The sequence below is a fragment of the Balaenoptera musculus genome, chromosome 9, assembly GCF_009873245.2.
Source record: "Balaenoptera musculus isolate JJ_BM4_2016_0621 chromosome 9, mBalMus1.pri.v3, whole genome shotgun sequence".
Classification (NCBI taxonomy): domain Eukaryota; kingdom Metazoa; phylum Chordata; class Mammalia; order Artiodactyla; family Balaenopteridae; genus Balaenoptera; species Balaenoptera musculus.
In genome coordinates, this window is record NC_045793.1 from 19,055,172 (window position 1) to 19,069,921 (window position 14,750).

Consider the following 14,750-nt stretch of genomic DNA (forward strand, 5'->3'; position numbering starts at 1 on the left):
CCCTCACAGACCGATGTGGAAACCATCAGGCTACAGCATAACATGGCATCTGCCACAACCAGATCTTCTGAGAGCCCAGGCATGATTTAATACAACGAATAGTGTTACATAAGTGAGCCCCAAACTTGCAAAATCCAACCATGCAGAAGACAAAAACAGGAGAAACGGTCAGGGTCTGCAATGTTGAGGCAATCTGAACATATGAAAGACTTTCCAGGTAAGAGGAAAGCTGAACTTTGAAAAGAGGCTTGCCACTTTATGTAAAAGCATAAAAATAATTAAAAATGATGCTGGGGATGATGAATCTTCTGTCTAGTAAAGCCGGTTCCCCTACCTCATTTTGTCATAAACACAACGGAGCTAGAAAAATAAAAAACTATAACTACATAGTAGGAATGGGGGGAAATGTACATGACCTCTGACTTCTCTTTCCTGAGACTGTCATCATGATCAGGAGGATTTCTGCTTCTGGCCACCAAGTTGGCCAACTGCTGTCCGATGGGGATTGGCTTTAACCAGCTCACACACTAACCAAAAGAAAGCATTTTCACAACAAACCTATAGAGCCTGGGGAGGCTTCCCAGGCCAGAAGACAAATAACCACTGCCATTAATGTGCACATGGAGGGACTGCATTTTAATAAAAGTGGTCATGACCCAAGATGAGAAATAGTCTGCAAACTTGGAGCAAAAGAATCTGGCTGAGCTTGGAAATAGCCAGATCATGTTAAGAAATTTGCCTCGTACATCTTATCAAGGAAACATACACGACATTATGTACTCTAACCGAAGATGCTTTGTTAATTCAGTGCTCAAATTAGTACTGGATGATGCAAGAACTTCCATTTTCTGAGGCAGAATTTCTGTTCTTTCAGAAAAACAAAGTCTGAGTGTACTGGGATACACTACTCATCTGAGATATTTAAAAATTAAAACTCTAGGAGTAGCATCTTGCTATGGCTCTTTATCTCACCACACTGGACCTGCATGAAACAATCATTACAGCCTGGGCAAAAGACACATGTCTAACTGGCTCCAGGGCAAGCCCAACCTGGCAGCAGGATGGGCTGCCCTCTCCAAGGACCAAATTTCTGGATAAGCTGTCTATCAATTTTTAAATTAAAAAAAATCCCCATTTTTTGGTCCTAGCTTGACGTGGTACAGAAGGATGCCAAGATGAGGATGCAGGTTAGGCAGATTTCAAGATACCTACTTCAAAAATTCTGGATCCCTTGTAAGCCATGCAAAGAAAACAGATTCACTAGGTGGTCTCAAGGTTGAAGTGCTGGAGTCGTTAAAAATAATTTTACATCAAGTTTTCATAAATATCTCTTCATTTATTTCAGCCAAGATCTCAAAAACCAAATTGTACCAGAAAGTGTCAGCAAAAATGATCCCTCTCTTAGGAAGTCTGTAAGATTCCAAAGCGACTGGGTGTGAGCACAGCTCTGTGTGCAGGAGCACATCATGCTGCCAGGCGTCCACTGGAGGTGGATATCTAGATGCAGGACAAGGGAAGAATCCAGCTCTAGGCTCTTGAGCTGTGTTAAGACATGGTCACTTCTTGGGCTGGAAAATTCAGACGCCAATTCCAGAGATGAAGCTGTTCAAAAATGGTCTGAGTTGAAGCTTAGCCATAGGTTTGGAATTCTAGGAAGATCTGGTAGTTGTATTCTTGGCCCTGATCTCTGAATTATAAACAGTGTTATTTGGTTAGGCAACAGAACTGTGAAAAGAAGGACTACGGCAGAAAAGCCAGTAGCTGGTCAGGAACGTCAAGCATCCACAGTCCATGTCCTTATGCATCACAGGTGCAGCCAGCTGTGAGCAAGCCAGGGTCATTTCTTCTGTTCAGCCATCTTCATCAGCTGACGCTCTAAGTCTTGATTTAAGGATCAGTACAGACCAAGCAGTAGCAAGGGTTTTAGAATTAATTTCCTTCTAATGACAGTTTTACTATAAAATGGATACAAATAAACCAACCCACCAATGGAAAACCATGAAAAACTGGTGATATCTGTAACAGCTTTTATAGTTGTAAATTGTTTACATGACTTTATCACTGAAATATATGTCACTTGCTCTGAAATAAGGCAGTAGCTTAAAGAAATGATCACTTACCTATCTCCAGCATCTAAAAACATTCTATATCATTAAGATTGATAAGCAGTCAATTCTGTCTGTGGCCTACCCTGAATACTATAGACTATGTACCATAATGTTTTGCCCTCAGCAGATAAAGAACAAATGTATGTGACAAGTGCGAATATACCATTTCCCCTGTTCAAGTGAATAAAATTACACCCACTATATTCTACCTTCCCCTGACCCGACCTTCAATTTTTAGAGAATTAGGCATGTCTATGTGTTGAAATAAGTACAACTCTTTGTGTTATAGGAAGATAAGAGCAGAGAATAATTCAGCAGCCTATACTTAATATTTATGAATCATATGGAAATTCTTGGGATGGTACCATTTTCAGTCACAGAACTTATTTTTAAATTAATTTTAAAGACCCCAAAATTAAAGTTTAAAAAGCAAAAATAAAACAAAAAGAGAACACGAACAGCTATAGCTGTCTATATGCTGCTAATTCTAGCAGCCAGAGAGGAATTCCACCAAATGTCATGAGGCAAAGGGCCTTGGTGTTTGTTGTTGGCTGTCTTGGAGGAATCCATCCGTGACTCTCCCATTTAATGGGCCTCTAGTCTTAACCTATCAAAGCATCCCTTTCCCTAGAGGAAAAGACTAGTAATAAATACTTAAGTATAGTGTGTTATCTAATGCCCTTTATTATCATCCTAGAAAGTCTCAGTAAATATAAATGTGAACTACTTATTGGAGTAAGTAGTGCCTGTCAGTGGTCACTCTATACTGATTTACTGAATGAGGAATACCTTGAACTTGACCTCCACTTGTTGCTCCCCCATCTCGGAAACTTATGACATTGATTAAGCCCCACTGGTGACTAACTTAGTGACTAATTCAAACGGGGCTGGCAGGGGCTAACGCATAAGGCTTATGACATTAGCACTCAGGCATCCTAAAGCCTTTATCTGGGCCAACATAAGTTACCTAGTTACTTATACAAACTCTACCCCACAGCCTAGATCTGGGAAAATCAGGAAAAATCAGCGGGGGACAAAAAAAAAAAAAAAGCGAGATCAGCACCCACAACACACCGCATACCACTCCTTCTGCAGCTATCCCTAGCTAGCACGTGGGAAAGATTTTATTTGTCAGCGCGTTTCACTTTTCCTTGATCCTCTACTTTCTTAATGGCTGCTTGGATAGCCTCTTGGTTGCCCAGGAACTGGTGAGGTCCAACAGCATGCAGGTTCTCGTCCAGTTCCAGGAGAATGGGGACTCCAGTAGGAAGAGTAATGTTGATAATGTCTTCATCTGAGATACCTGGAGATTAAGAGAGGGAGGAGCAAGGCGTTAAAGACAACCCAGGAGGAAGCTGTGTTTACTTATTTAACTACACATTCACTTAGTCCCATATTAACTGCATGTTTGGAACCACACCAGGTACTGTGAGGGATTCCAGCTATAGTTGCTGGAAGCCAAGGGCATCCCAGAAGTTTTATTTATTTATTTACTTATTTATTTGGTTGTGCCAGGTCTTAGTTGCAGCAGGTGGGCTCCTTAGTTGCAGCATGCGAACTCTTAGTTGCAGCATGTGGGATCTAGCTCCCTGACCAGGGATCAAACCCTAGGCCCCCTGCATTGGGAGCGCAGAGTCTTATACACTGCGCCACCAAGGAAGTCCCTCAGAAGTTTTTTTAAAAAAAAAAAAAAAGCTAAGACAGAAATTCAAATTACATTAAATCTTGGGACAGTAAATACCTTTTGGGGCAAATTGTTCCTGGTTGTTTCCTATCTAAATCTTAAAGGAATGAAAATTATTCTCTCCATGCTCACATGCGTATTACTGGTTCTCCACAGAAATCAATCTTGAAAAATCTGAACGTGAACTAGGGGGGTTTTCCGGTTTTTTTCCTTTTATATGTTGTCCCCAGGCTGGCTAAAATTAACCTCAAAATCTAGTTCAATTGATTAGAAAGTGGCTGGTTTTCCAACACTGAGTGAGCATGGGATGCCCTGGGCTAGACCCAGTCAAGGAGGAGCCCTCCCCTAGGTGCTCAGGAAACACAATCAAGAGGAATCAAAAGAAGGTTGATCGACATGCCTTGTAAACAGGTCTCGTTCCCCTGCTGTCCCTTAACAGCCCAACTGCTCGGACAGCAAGGTGTGTGTAATGGACAAATCACCTTCAATTCTTTTTTTATTTTTTTTTAAAAAATTTTATTTATTTATTTATTTATTTACTTACTTACTTATTTTCGGCGTGCTGCGCGTCCTGCGGGATCTTAGTTCCCTGACCAGGGATTGAACCCACGCCCGAGGCAGTGAAAGCGTGGAGTCCTAACCACTGGACCACCAGGCAATTCCCTCAGTTCTTTTCTTTCTTTTTTTTTTTTTAAACCTTGGGTTTATTTATTTATTTATGGCTGTGTTGGGTCTTCGTTTCTGTGCGAGGGCTTTGCGGTGCGCGGGCATCTCATTATCGCGGCCTCTCTTGTTGCGGAGCACAGGCTCCAGACGCGCAGGCTCAGTAATTGTGGCTCACGGTCCCAGTTGCTCCACGGCACGTGGGATCCTCCCAGACCAGGGCTCGAACCCGTGTCCCCTGCATTGGCAGGCAGACTCTCAATCACTGCGCCACCAGGGAAGCCCCCATCAGTTCTTTTTTAAATAGCCTGAATCAGGGAATTCCCTGGTGGTCCAGTGGTTAGGACTCCGCGCTCTCACTGCCAAGGGCCCAGGTTCGATCCCTGGTCAGGGAGCTAAGATCCCACATGCCGTACAGTGCGCTCCCACAAAATTTTTTTTAATAAATAGATAACCTGAATCATAGGTTGTTCAATTTTGACCAGAAGAGCTGGAGTTGTAGCAAGGGTGGTAGCAGCAGTGGTCGTGATAAGGTTTCTATTATTATGAGTGTTTTTAAAAAACAATAAACAGCTAACATGTACTGAGTACATTCCGCATGCCACGTACTCTTCTAAGCACTTTATGTGTATTAACTTACTTAATCACCGTTGCAATCCTAGGAAGATATGCACCATTATTTTTCCATGTAACAATTTCTGACACAGAGAGGTTAAGCAAACAACTCAAGGTCACACAGGCAGTAAAACAGCAAAGCCTGGATTTAAACCCAGGTGTCTGTAACTAGTGCACAATATCTTTCAAGTTTCTCTGAGTTCAAAACGGGCAAAGAGAAGACAGGAGACCTAAAGAGATGGAGTTAAGCTAATTAAAAGGTGACTGAAAGTATTCAAATTATCTACTTTAAAAACATACCTTTATTATATAGACTTCTAAATTCTAACCATATGCTTCTATTCTTTATTAATAGAAAGGACCCAGGGTAGAGCAAGTTCTGAGGGGAGTGCAAGGGTCCATCTTGGAAGGTGAGAATGGCAGAATAAGTTAGTAGCAGTTAGTTATCAATGCACTTTGTCATTTTAACTTTGGTCATAACTATGAGCACCAGTCACAGAATCATAGCACTGGATCTCAACCGCTGGGGTGGTTCTTTATTAGAATTTCATTTCTAGGTCCAGAAGAGCTGCCTAAGAACTCTTATGCACAAACTGTATACTCAAACAGCTATGAAACAATGGAGAGGATCACAACTTGGAAGTCATGGTCTATTCTAAGTACACATCCCATCTCCTCCTCTGCTAGTCCCCTTCCAAATACTAACTAGCATAATATATAACTTTAGGCAAGTAACCTCTCTGGGCCTCCACTGCCTCTGTCTAATTAAAAAAAGAAACACACACTCTTCTCTACCACTATTACAAACCGTGTGGGGCAGGAGGAATGGACTTAAAAGAGAACATACATGAGAAAGTATAGCCCAACAAGTGTTTCTTCTTTCTCTACTACGAATTCTCTTCTAGGTAGAAGACTTAAAGGGTAGGCTACTAAAACACTACTTTGCCCTGCCAAGCCCCCATCCCCACACTGCAACCCTACACAAGATTACCATCCCAAACTAAAGCTGGCAAGAACAGATAAATTCAGACCAGACAGCCAGCTGTTTAGCTGGGAGATGACTGCCTTGGATTCTAAAAGCCCTCAGGCTCTCTCAGGTCAGATCTGTCAGCTGGACGCATAGTAGCTGCCACACGCATCCCCTGGAGATAGCCAGAGCGGAATGCAACAGCACGTGGTTTAGAGCCAGGTGACCGCTAAGGATATAGAGAAACTGAAATCCTAATACACTGTAAAATTAAGGGTATAAAATCCTGTGGAATCTTTGGATAACAGTCTGGCAATTCCTCAAACAGGTAAGCACAGAATTACCATGGGACCCTGCAATTTCACTCCTAGGTATATATACCCAAGAGAAATGAAAACACATGTCCACACAAAAACCTGTACACGAACCCTCACAGCAGCATTATTCATAATAGACAGAAGACGGAAACAGTCTAATGTCCATCAACTGATGAATGGGTAAATTAAATGTGGTAGATCCACGCAATGGAATATTATTTGGCAATAAAAAGGAAAGAAGTGCTGATGCATGCTAAACATTGACAACCCTTGAAAACATTATGCTAAGTGAAAGAAGCCAGTCACAGAGTACATATTGTATGAGTCCATTTATATGAAATGTCCAGAATAGGCAAATCTATAGTGACATAAATAGATCTGGGGTTGCTTAGGGCCAGAGGGAACGGGAGGACTGGGCAGTGATAGCTAGGTATGGAGTTTCTTTTGAGGGTAATGAAAATGTTCTGAAATTGACTGTGGTGATAGATGGGTAACTCTGTGAATATACAACTCTGTGAAAATACAGCTCTGTGAAAAGCCACTGAACTGTACACTTTAAATGGGCGAACTGTGTGTCATGTGAATTATACCTCAAGAAAGCTGTTTAAAAAACTACTAAACAGATCCAGAGACGTTAAATAAAACTCTTCGAGTCACCAGACTGTTAAGGTAGTAAAATTAGACCTTTTTTTTAAATTCCCAAATTCCAGGACCTCAACTCTGGTCATCTGACTTGTCTATGGCTATTTCCACCGCAGCCTAAGGAGAGAGGAGAATGTGCTCATGCTCTGCCCTTGTGAAGGGCTGGGTGCTAACTGGACACCAGCACCAAGTGTTCTCATGTTTTCAAGACTAGTAAAGGGATCAACAGATTTGTCTGCTCCCCTTGAAATAGCTAACACACTGGGATCATGATGGGCCAGGTTGAGGGTTTGCAGTCTGTGACCTCAGAAAAAAGTTCTGGGTCTTTGGCAGGGGGCGAGGGGCACACATGGAACTCATCTGACCATGGCCTCAGATCTAACCAGATCTAACAAGCCCTTTCTTTAAGAGCACCACTCTCAAGCTCATGCCTATGGCTTAGATAAAAACCCACTTTTGTGTGGGACCAAATGGAAGAGCCAACTAACAAAGGCCACGAGAACTATAATGTTTCACCTATAAAGAAAGGAAGGCTCAACAAAAATAGAAATGTTTCCAATAAATAAAGTTGACATTCCACTTTAATGACTACTCAAGCCATTCACACAGCAGACTAATTACTTCCAAATATTTAAAATACTTAGACTGGTTAATAATCAGTCAATGAGACTTAAGCGACTGGCTTTTTAAAATAGCAAATGAGGAAAAACCACAATGAAGCCATTACTCATTACTCAGTTTTGGCATAAGCCACATTCTTTGTCCTAAGAGAGTTAAGCAAGCAGAACTCCTAAGGCTAGAAAAATGCATCTGCATTGGATTAAACCAAACTGAATCAATACTATATTATGTAATATCGTATTACAAATTCATTAACTGGAACATCGTATGAAAGTTAAAACGCATGGCCAGATATCACATCCTCTAATAACGGCTTAGATTGTTTTATACAGCATCCAAGAACGTTCTGAAGGGAAACATCTAATCCTGCATCAACCCATCTCTATCACTGCCCCTTCACCAACCCCCAACCATTGTCTTTAATTCTTGAATCTTCATGTAGGAGCGTCTGGGAGTTAACTGCTATCCATTTAAATGATTGGGATATTTTAAGTAAGAAATAATGAAAGTTTGGTGGTAAGTCAAAGGAGTAGCTCAAAGCCAAAACAGGAAGAAATTCAAACAACTTCATTTTCTGCATACAGGACTAACTTCAGAAAGTCAAATCTGTACCTTCGATGACTCCCCTGAGTCACTGCAGCAGGAACAGGAACCACAGACAGTAACTAAGGTCACTGCACATATATACAGCACTCCCACTCGCCTTCTGTTAGAAGCGGCTGAGCAAATGCTCACTTCTCCCACCGGGATTATAAGGGACCATGTTTTATACATCCTTGTGTCACCCATGCTTTCAGAACAGTGCCTTATATGCTGCAAGACTTTAGTAAATGTTTGTTCTACTGTAAGGAATTCTATCATGTGTTGCTGCTAGGATCCAGAAATGATTTAGCTTTATGATCCAATATTACAACTATATGTATTATATGAATCTGCTTCTTACATACAAATAAAGGCTATTAGGAATAAAATGTTAACTAGAAACTCTAATGCCTAAAGCCTATATGTGAAAGCACTCTGAGGACTTTCTCGGAGGTACAGTACCAGCTACGTTTCAGAAGGAAATCAAAAGGGAGATGTATGCTCCTCAAAAGTAAGGACTTTGTATGTCCAATTCTAGGTGCTGTATCCCTGTACCAAGGATAGTACAGTACCTGATTTAATGGACCCTTGGCATACAGATGAAATGAATGAATCTGAACTCTCTGAGCTTTCAAATTAAATCTAGTCCTTTACTGTTGAAGCCTTGGTTAAAGATTGTGTTTCCTTTATTACCTTATTAAGAAAAAAAGTCAAATTAAATTTGTCTTCTATATATATTTTCTTTGGTTTTCTCCAAACTGTGTGCTCAAAATCTTTGAATATCAGGAAACAGGAGGAAAGATGTTCAGGGAGACAGATCTGTTACAGGACAAGAGGAAACCACAATTCCATAATGCTTATTTTTGAGGATGACAGAGAGAGAGGAAAACAGCTCCGATCAAATCATTCAGCTGTGAGGTTCCACCCATGCCCCGCTTCCCTTTCCCAATTGAGTTAGTCACAATCCAAATCCCACTGATGGGTGATCTGTGATAAGAGTACTGTATTCCTCTATTGCCAAAATAAGAGCTGACAGAAGAGATTCTGAATTCCATATATGGCTTACCTATTTTTAATTATAATTCTTTTAGGTTTGAATGCTATCCATGTACAACTTAAAGATTGGCTGGACAGCAATCAGAGAAGACAAAGAAATAAAAGGAATCCAAATCGGAAAAGAAGAAGTAAAGCTGTCACTGTTTGCAGATGACATGATACTATACATAGAGAATCCTAAAGATGCTACCAGAAAACTCCTAGAGCTAATCAATGAATTTGGTAAAGTAGCAGGATACAAAATTAATGCACAGAAATCTCTTGCATTTCTATACACTAATGACGAAAAATCTGAAAGTGAAATTAAGAAAACACTCCCGTTTACCATTGCAACAAAAAGAATAAAATATCTAGGAATAAACCTACCTAAGGAGACAAAAGACCTGTATGCAGAAAATTATAGGACACTGATGAAAGAAATTAAAGATGATACAAATAGATGGAGAGATATACCATGTTCCTGGACTGGAAGAATCAACATTGTGAAAATGACTCTACTACCCAAAGCAATCTACAGATTCAATGCAATCCCTATCAAACTACCACTGGCATTTTTCACAGAACTAGAACAAAAAATTTCACAATTTGTATGGAAACACAAAAGACCCCGAATAGCCAAAGCAATCTTGAGAATGAAAAATGGAGCTGGGGGAATCAGGCGCCCTGACTTCAGACTATATTACAAAGCTACAGTAATCAAGACAGTTTGGTACTGGCACAAAAACAGAAATATAGATCAATGGAACAGGATAGAAAGCCCAGAGATAAACCCACGCACATATGGTCACCTTATCTTTGATAAAGGAGGCAAGCATACACAGTGGAGAAAAGACAGCCTCTTCAATAAGTGGTGCTGGGAAAATTGGACAGATACATGTAAAAGTATGAAATTAGAACACTCCCTGACACCATGCACAAAAATAAACTCAAAATGGATTAAAGACCTAAGTGTAAGGCCAGACACTATCAAACTCTTAGAGGAAAACATAGGCAGAACACTCTATGACATACATCACAGCAAGATTCTTTTTGACCCAGCTCCCAGAGAAATGGAAATAAGAGCACAAATAAACAAATGGGACCTAATGAAACTTAAAAGCTTTTGCACAGCAAAGGAAACCATAAACAAGACCAAAAGACAACCCTCAGAATGGGAGAAAATATTTGCAAATGAAGCAACTGACAAAGGATTAATCTCCAAGATTTACAAGCAGCTCATGCAGCTCAATAACAAAAAAACAAACAACCCAATCCAAAAATGGGCAGAAGACCTAAATAGACATTTCTCCAAAGAAGATATACAGATTGCCAACAGACACATGAAAGAATGCTCAACATCATTAATCATTAGAGAAATGCAAATCAAAACTACAATGAGATATCATCTCACACCGGTCAGAATGGCCATCATTAAAAAATCTAGAAACAATAAATGCTGGAGAGGGTGTGGAGGAAAGGGAACCCTCTTGCACTGTTGGTGGGAATGCAAATTGATACAGCCACTACGGAGAACAGTATGGAGGTTCCTTAAAAAACTACAAATAGAACTACCATACGACCCAGCAATCCCACTACTGGGCATATACCCTGAGAAAACCATAGTTCAAAAAGAGTCATGTACCAAAATGTTCATTGCAGCTCTATTTACAATAGCAAGGACATGGAAGCAACCTAAATGTCCATCGACAGATGAATGGATAAAGAAGATGTGGCAAATATATACAATGGAATATTACTCAGCCATAAAAAGAAATGAAATGGAGGTATTTGTAATGAGGTGGATGGAGTTAGAGTCTGTCATACAGAGTGAAGTAAGTCAGAAAGAGAAAAACAAATACAGTATGCTAACACATATATACGGAATCTAAGGAAAAAAAAAAAAAAGGCCATGAAGAACCTAGTGGCAAGACGGGAATAAAGACACAGACCTACTAGAGAATGGACTTGAGGATATGGGGAGGGGGTGGGGTGAGATGTGACAGGGTGAGAGAGTGTCATGGACATATATACACTACCAAATGTAAAATAGATAGCTAGTGGGAAGCAGCCGCATAGCACAGGGAGATCAGCTCAGTGCTTTGTGACCACCTAGAGGGGTGGGATGGGGAGGGTGGGAAGGAGGGAGATGCAAGAGGGAAGAGATATGGGAACATATGTATATGTATAACTGATTCACCTTGTTATAAAGCAGAAACTAACACACCATTGTAAAGCAATTATACTTCAATAAAGATGTTTAAAAATAAATAAATAAAATAAATAAATAAATAAATAAATAATAGTCAACCCATCAAAAAAAAAAAAAAGATTGGCTGGGGAACAATTGGAAATGGGTTATTTGAATCATGTAACATGATGACAGTGTAACGGCCTCTAATTTAGAATAAGGCAGAGAGAAGAATCCATTCTACATCTAATTTTATAGTTAAGTGGCCTACAACTTTTAAAAATGAAGGTTTCTATAAATCAATTATACTTATTATAAGAGAAAGCTTAGCCACACCACTAGATAAGCATTTGCTTCACAGAAGAGAGGCCTGACTGCTACTTCAGAAAATATTCCACTACAAAATGCCAAAGGTGACTGACTGGTCAGTCCCCATCCCCACAGCAAGTCCCAGCTGACCTTTCCTCCTCGAATCTCTAATTTTACCTCATCACTTCTTTGCCTTGTTATATGTGCAGCTGCACACAGTTCTTCAGGGGTCAAGTCTGTCTTGCATGCCACTCTTACTCCAAACTTGAAACTGCCTATTCCTTTCTTGAACCCAGACTAAACAATCCACTCCTGCTGGCAAGATGCAGACTACATCCAGTGCTTCAGTTCAGTACCTGGCTTCTCCTTCAATGTGGGCTGGCAGGAAACAAACAGGAAGTGACTACGCCAACCGCAGAGAAAGAAACACACGCCTGTCTGGAGCACTAAGGAACAGGGTGTTGTTAGACACTAAGCCTGGGTTAGGAGTGTTTGTGGTGGTGCTTGGTGAGAGGTGGGCCCTGCTGTAATCCGGACTTGTTAGGCAATTATTTCTGCTGCCACAAATCAGTAAAGCAGTCCCTTAAGCAGGAATTTTCTCACTATATAATATTTCATATGTCTGTTTTAAGTCTTCTTTCTTCTGAAGGGATTAAGAAGTACTATCAAGTTAAAAGTAAAGCATTCCATGGGACTACACCAAACTAAAAAGCTTTGGCACAGACAAGGAAGCTATCAACAAACCAAAAGGCAGTATTCTGAATGGGAGAAGATATTTGCAAACGATATATTCGATAAGGGGTTCATATCCAAAATATACAAGGAACTAATATACCTCAACATCAAAAAACCAAACAACCTGATTAAAAAATGTGCAGAGGACCTGAATAGATATTTTCCAAAGAGGAAATGCAGATGGCCAACAGACACATAAAAAGATGCTCAACAGTACTAATCATCAGGGAAATGCAAATTAAAACCACAATGATATATCACCTCACACCTGTCAGAACGGCTATCATCAAAAAGACAACAAATAACAACTGTTGGCAAGAACGTGCAGAAAAGGGAACCCTGTGCAATGCTGGTAGGATTGTAAATTGGTGCAGCCATTATAGAAAGCAGTATGGAGGTTCTTCAAAAAATTAAAAATAGAACTACCATATTATCTAGCAATTTCACTTCTGGATATTTATCCAAAGAAAACAAAAACACGAATTCAAAAAGATACATGGAATTCTCTGGTGGTCCACTGGTTAAGACTCTGCACTTTCACTGTTGAGGGCGTGGGTTCAGTCCCTGGTCAGGGAACTAAGGTCCCACAAACCATATGGCGCAGTCAAGAAAAAAAATTTTTTTTTCAAAAAGAGACACACACACCAATGTTCATTGCAGCATTATTTATAATAGCCAAGATATGGAAGCAACCTAAGTGTTCATTGATGAATGGATAAAGAAGATGTGGTGTATATATACAATAAAATATTACTCAGCCATTAAAAAAAAGAAAGCTTGCCATTTGTGACAACATGGATGGATCTAGAGGGTATTATGCTAAGTGAAATCACAGAAAGACAAATACCATACGATCTCACTTATATGTGGAATCTAAAAAACAAAACAAACAAACAAAATAAAATGCAAACAGTCAACAATTGCTCAAATGAAATTTAAAAAACATGACTTAGCTACATTAAATAGCAGAGTAAAACAAAGTATTGAACAAAGTAAAAATACTGAACCATAGCTTTCCAGTGAGTTCAGAGACTTGTTCTAGTTCCTACAAGAAACACGATACATATGTAAAATGCCTAGAACTGCGTTTAGCACACAGTGTGCACTCAAAAAAGGGCCACCTGGTATAGCTATACTAGGGAGTGTCATTCACAGACCACAATGTTAGGGTAACAGCAATAATAATGTAAGACTCAATTAGTTGCATGAAATTACCTTTTTATGGTTTACTTGCCAAAGATACTCTTGACTCAGCTTCTCACAACATACTATTCCAAACAGAATAGATCAACGGAAGGGCTACTTTTTAGAAAAAATTTAAAACAAAACAGCCCAGGTGGTAATTGTGTGTGGAGACTCAGTGAACTGGGTTTAGGCGGAGTTCATGACTCCAACTACTTATCGTGATCATGGCTAAGCCATCTGAGGTCTGTCTGGGTTTCATTTTCCTTCAACAGCATCTGTCTTCTTTCCCACAAATGGAGGAAGTGTCAGGCAGGACTTGACTGACTATAGGGTAAAATCATAGCACCAAATATTTGAAAAACAAAATAACATCTAAGGAACTAACAATACTCTCCACTGTTGAGGTACATACAATCTAGAGTAAATGAATAACTCTACTATACTCTTAGTCAAAGATCTTAAGGCACTTGGAGACTTCAGGGTAGACCAATTTCTTAATTAGCTATGTGACTGGGTCATCATTCTTCCTACTTCAAAGTTACCATAAAGTATTTTTATGATAGGACAGTATGCTGTCATTGATGCTATCAGTTACCACACTCCTCCCCAGCAGAAGGTAAGATGCTTGAAGGCTGTCAAGCATTTTAAGGACAATATGGGGAAAAATTGCCCACTTCCTTGAAAGATCCTGTTTATACGGGAGAATCTTACATAAACATATCTAGAAAACATGACTAGGAATCAGATCAGTCTACAACCACATGCATTTTTACTTTTGTGATCAATGCAAAGAATTTAGCAACTTTCATATTTATAGGGAATATGCAATCTGGTCACACCCATTTCAAAGATTCATTCTTAATACAGATGAAAGCTAACTTCCTTATAACGTGACCATATAATCCTCCAAGCTGGGCACTTTTGAAAGTGAAAGGAGATGCTGTTAATAATTGCAGTGGGATAACAGGTATTAACCAGAAAATAGGGGGGTGTGTAGTCATATAAATTCACTGTAAAAATAAATTGGCAATTAAGATGTTACACTTTATGACTTTTTTAACACAATAAACACATACACACAAATAAATTAGCCAGTAAT

General features: G+C 39.7%; 1 protein-coding gene across 1 annotated transcript in view; it reads right to left on the bottom strand.

Annotated features, from left to right (window-relative positions):
* Positions 1-1,315: 1,315 nt before the first annotated feature.
* The window catches only part of BPGM (bisphosphoglycerate mutase), a 36,165-nt gene continuing 22,730 nt past the window's right edge, over positions 1,316-14,750 (bottom strand). The window contains exon 3 of the mRNA XM_036864536.1: positions 1,316-3,411. Coding sequence (XP_036720431.1) covers positions 3,233-3,411 — 179 coding nt within the window. The 3' untranslated portion in view covers positions 1,316-3,232. The remainder of the gene's footprint in view (positions 3,412-14,750) is intronic.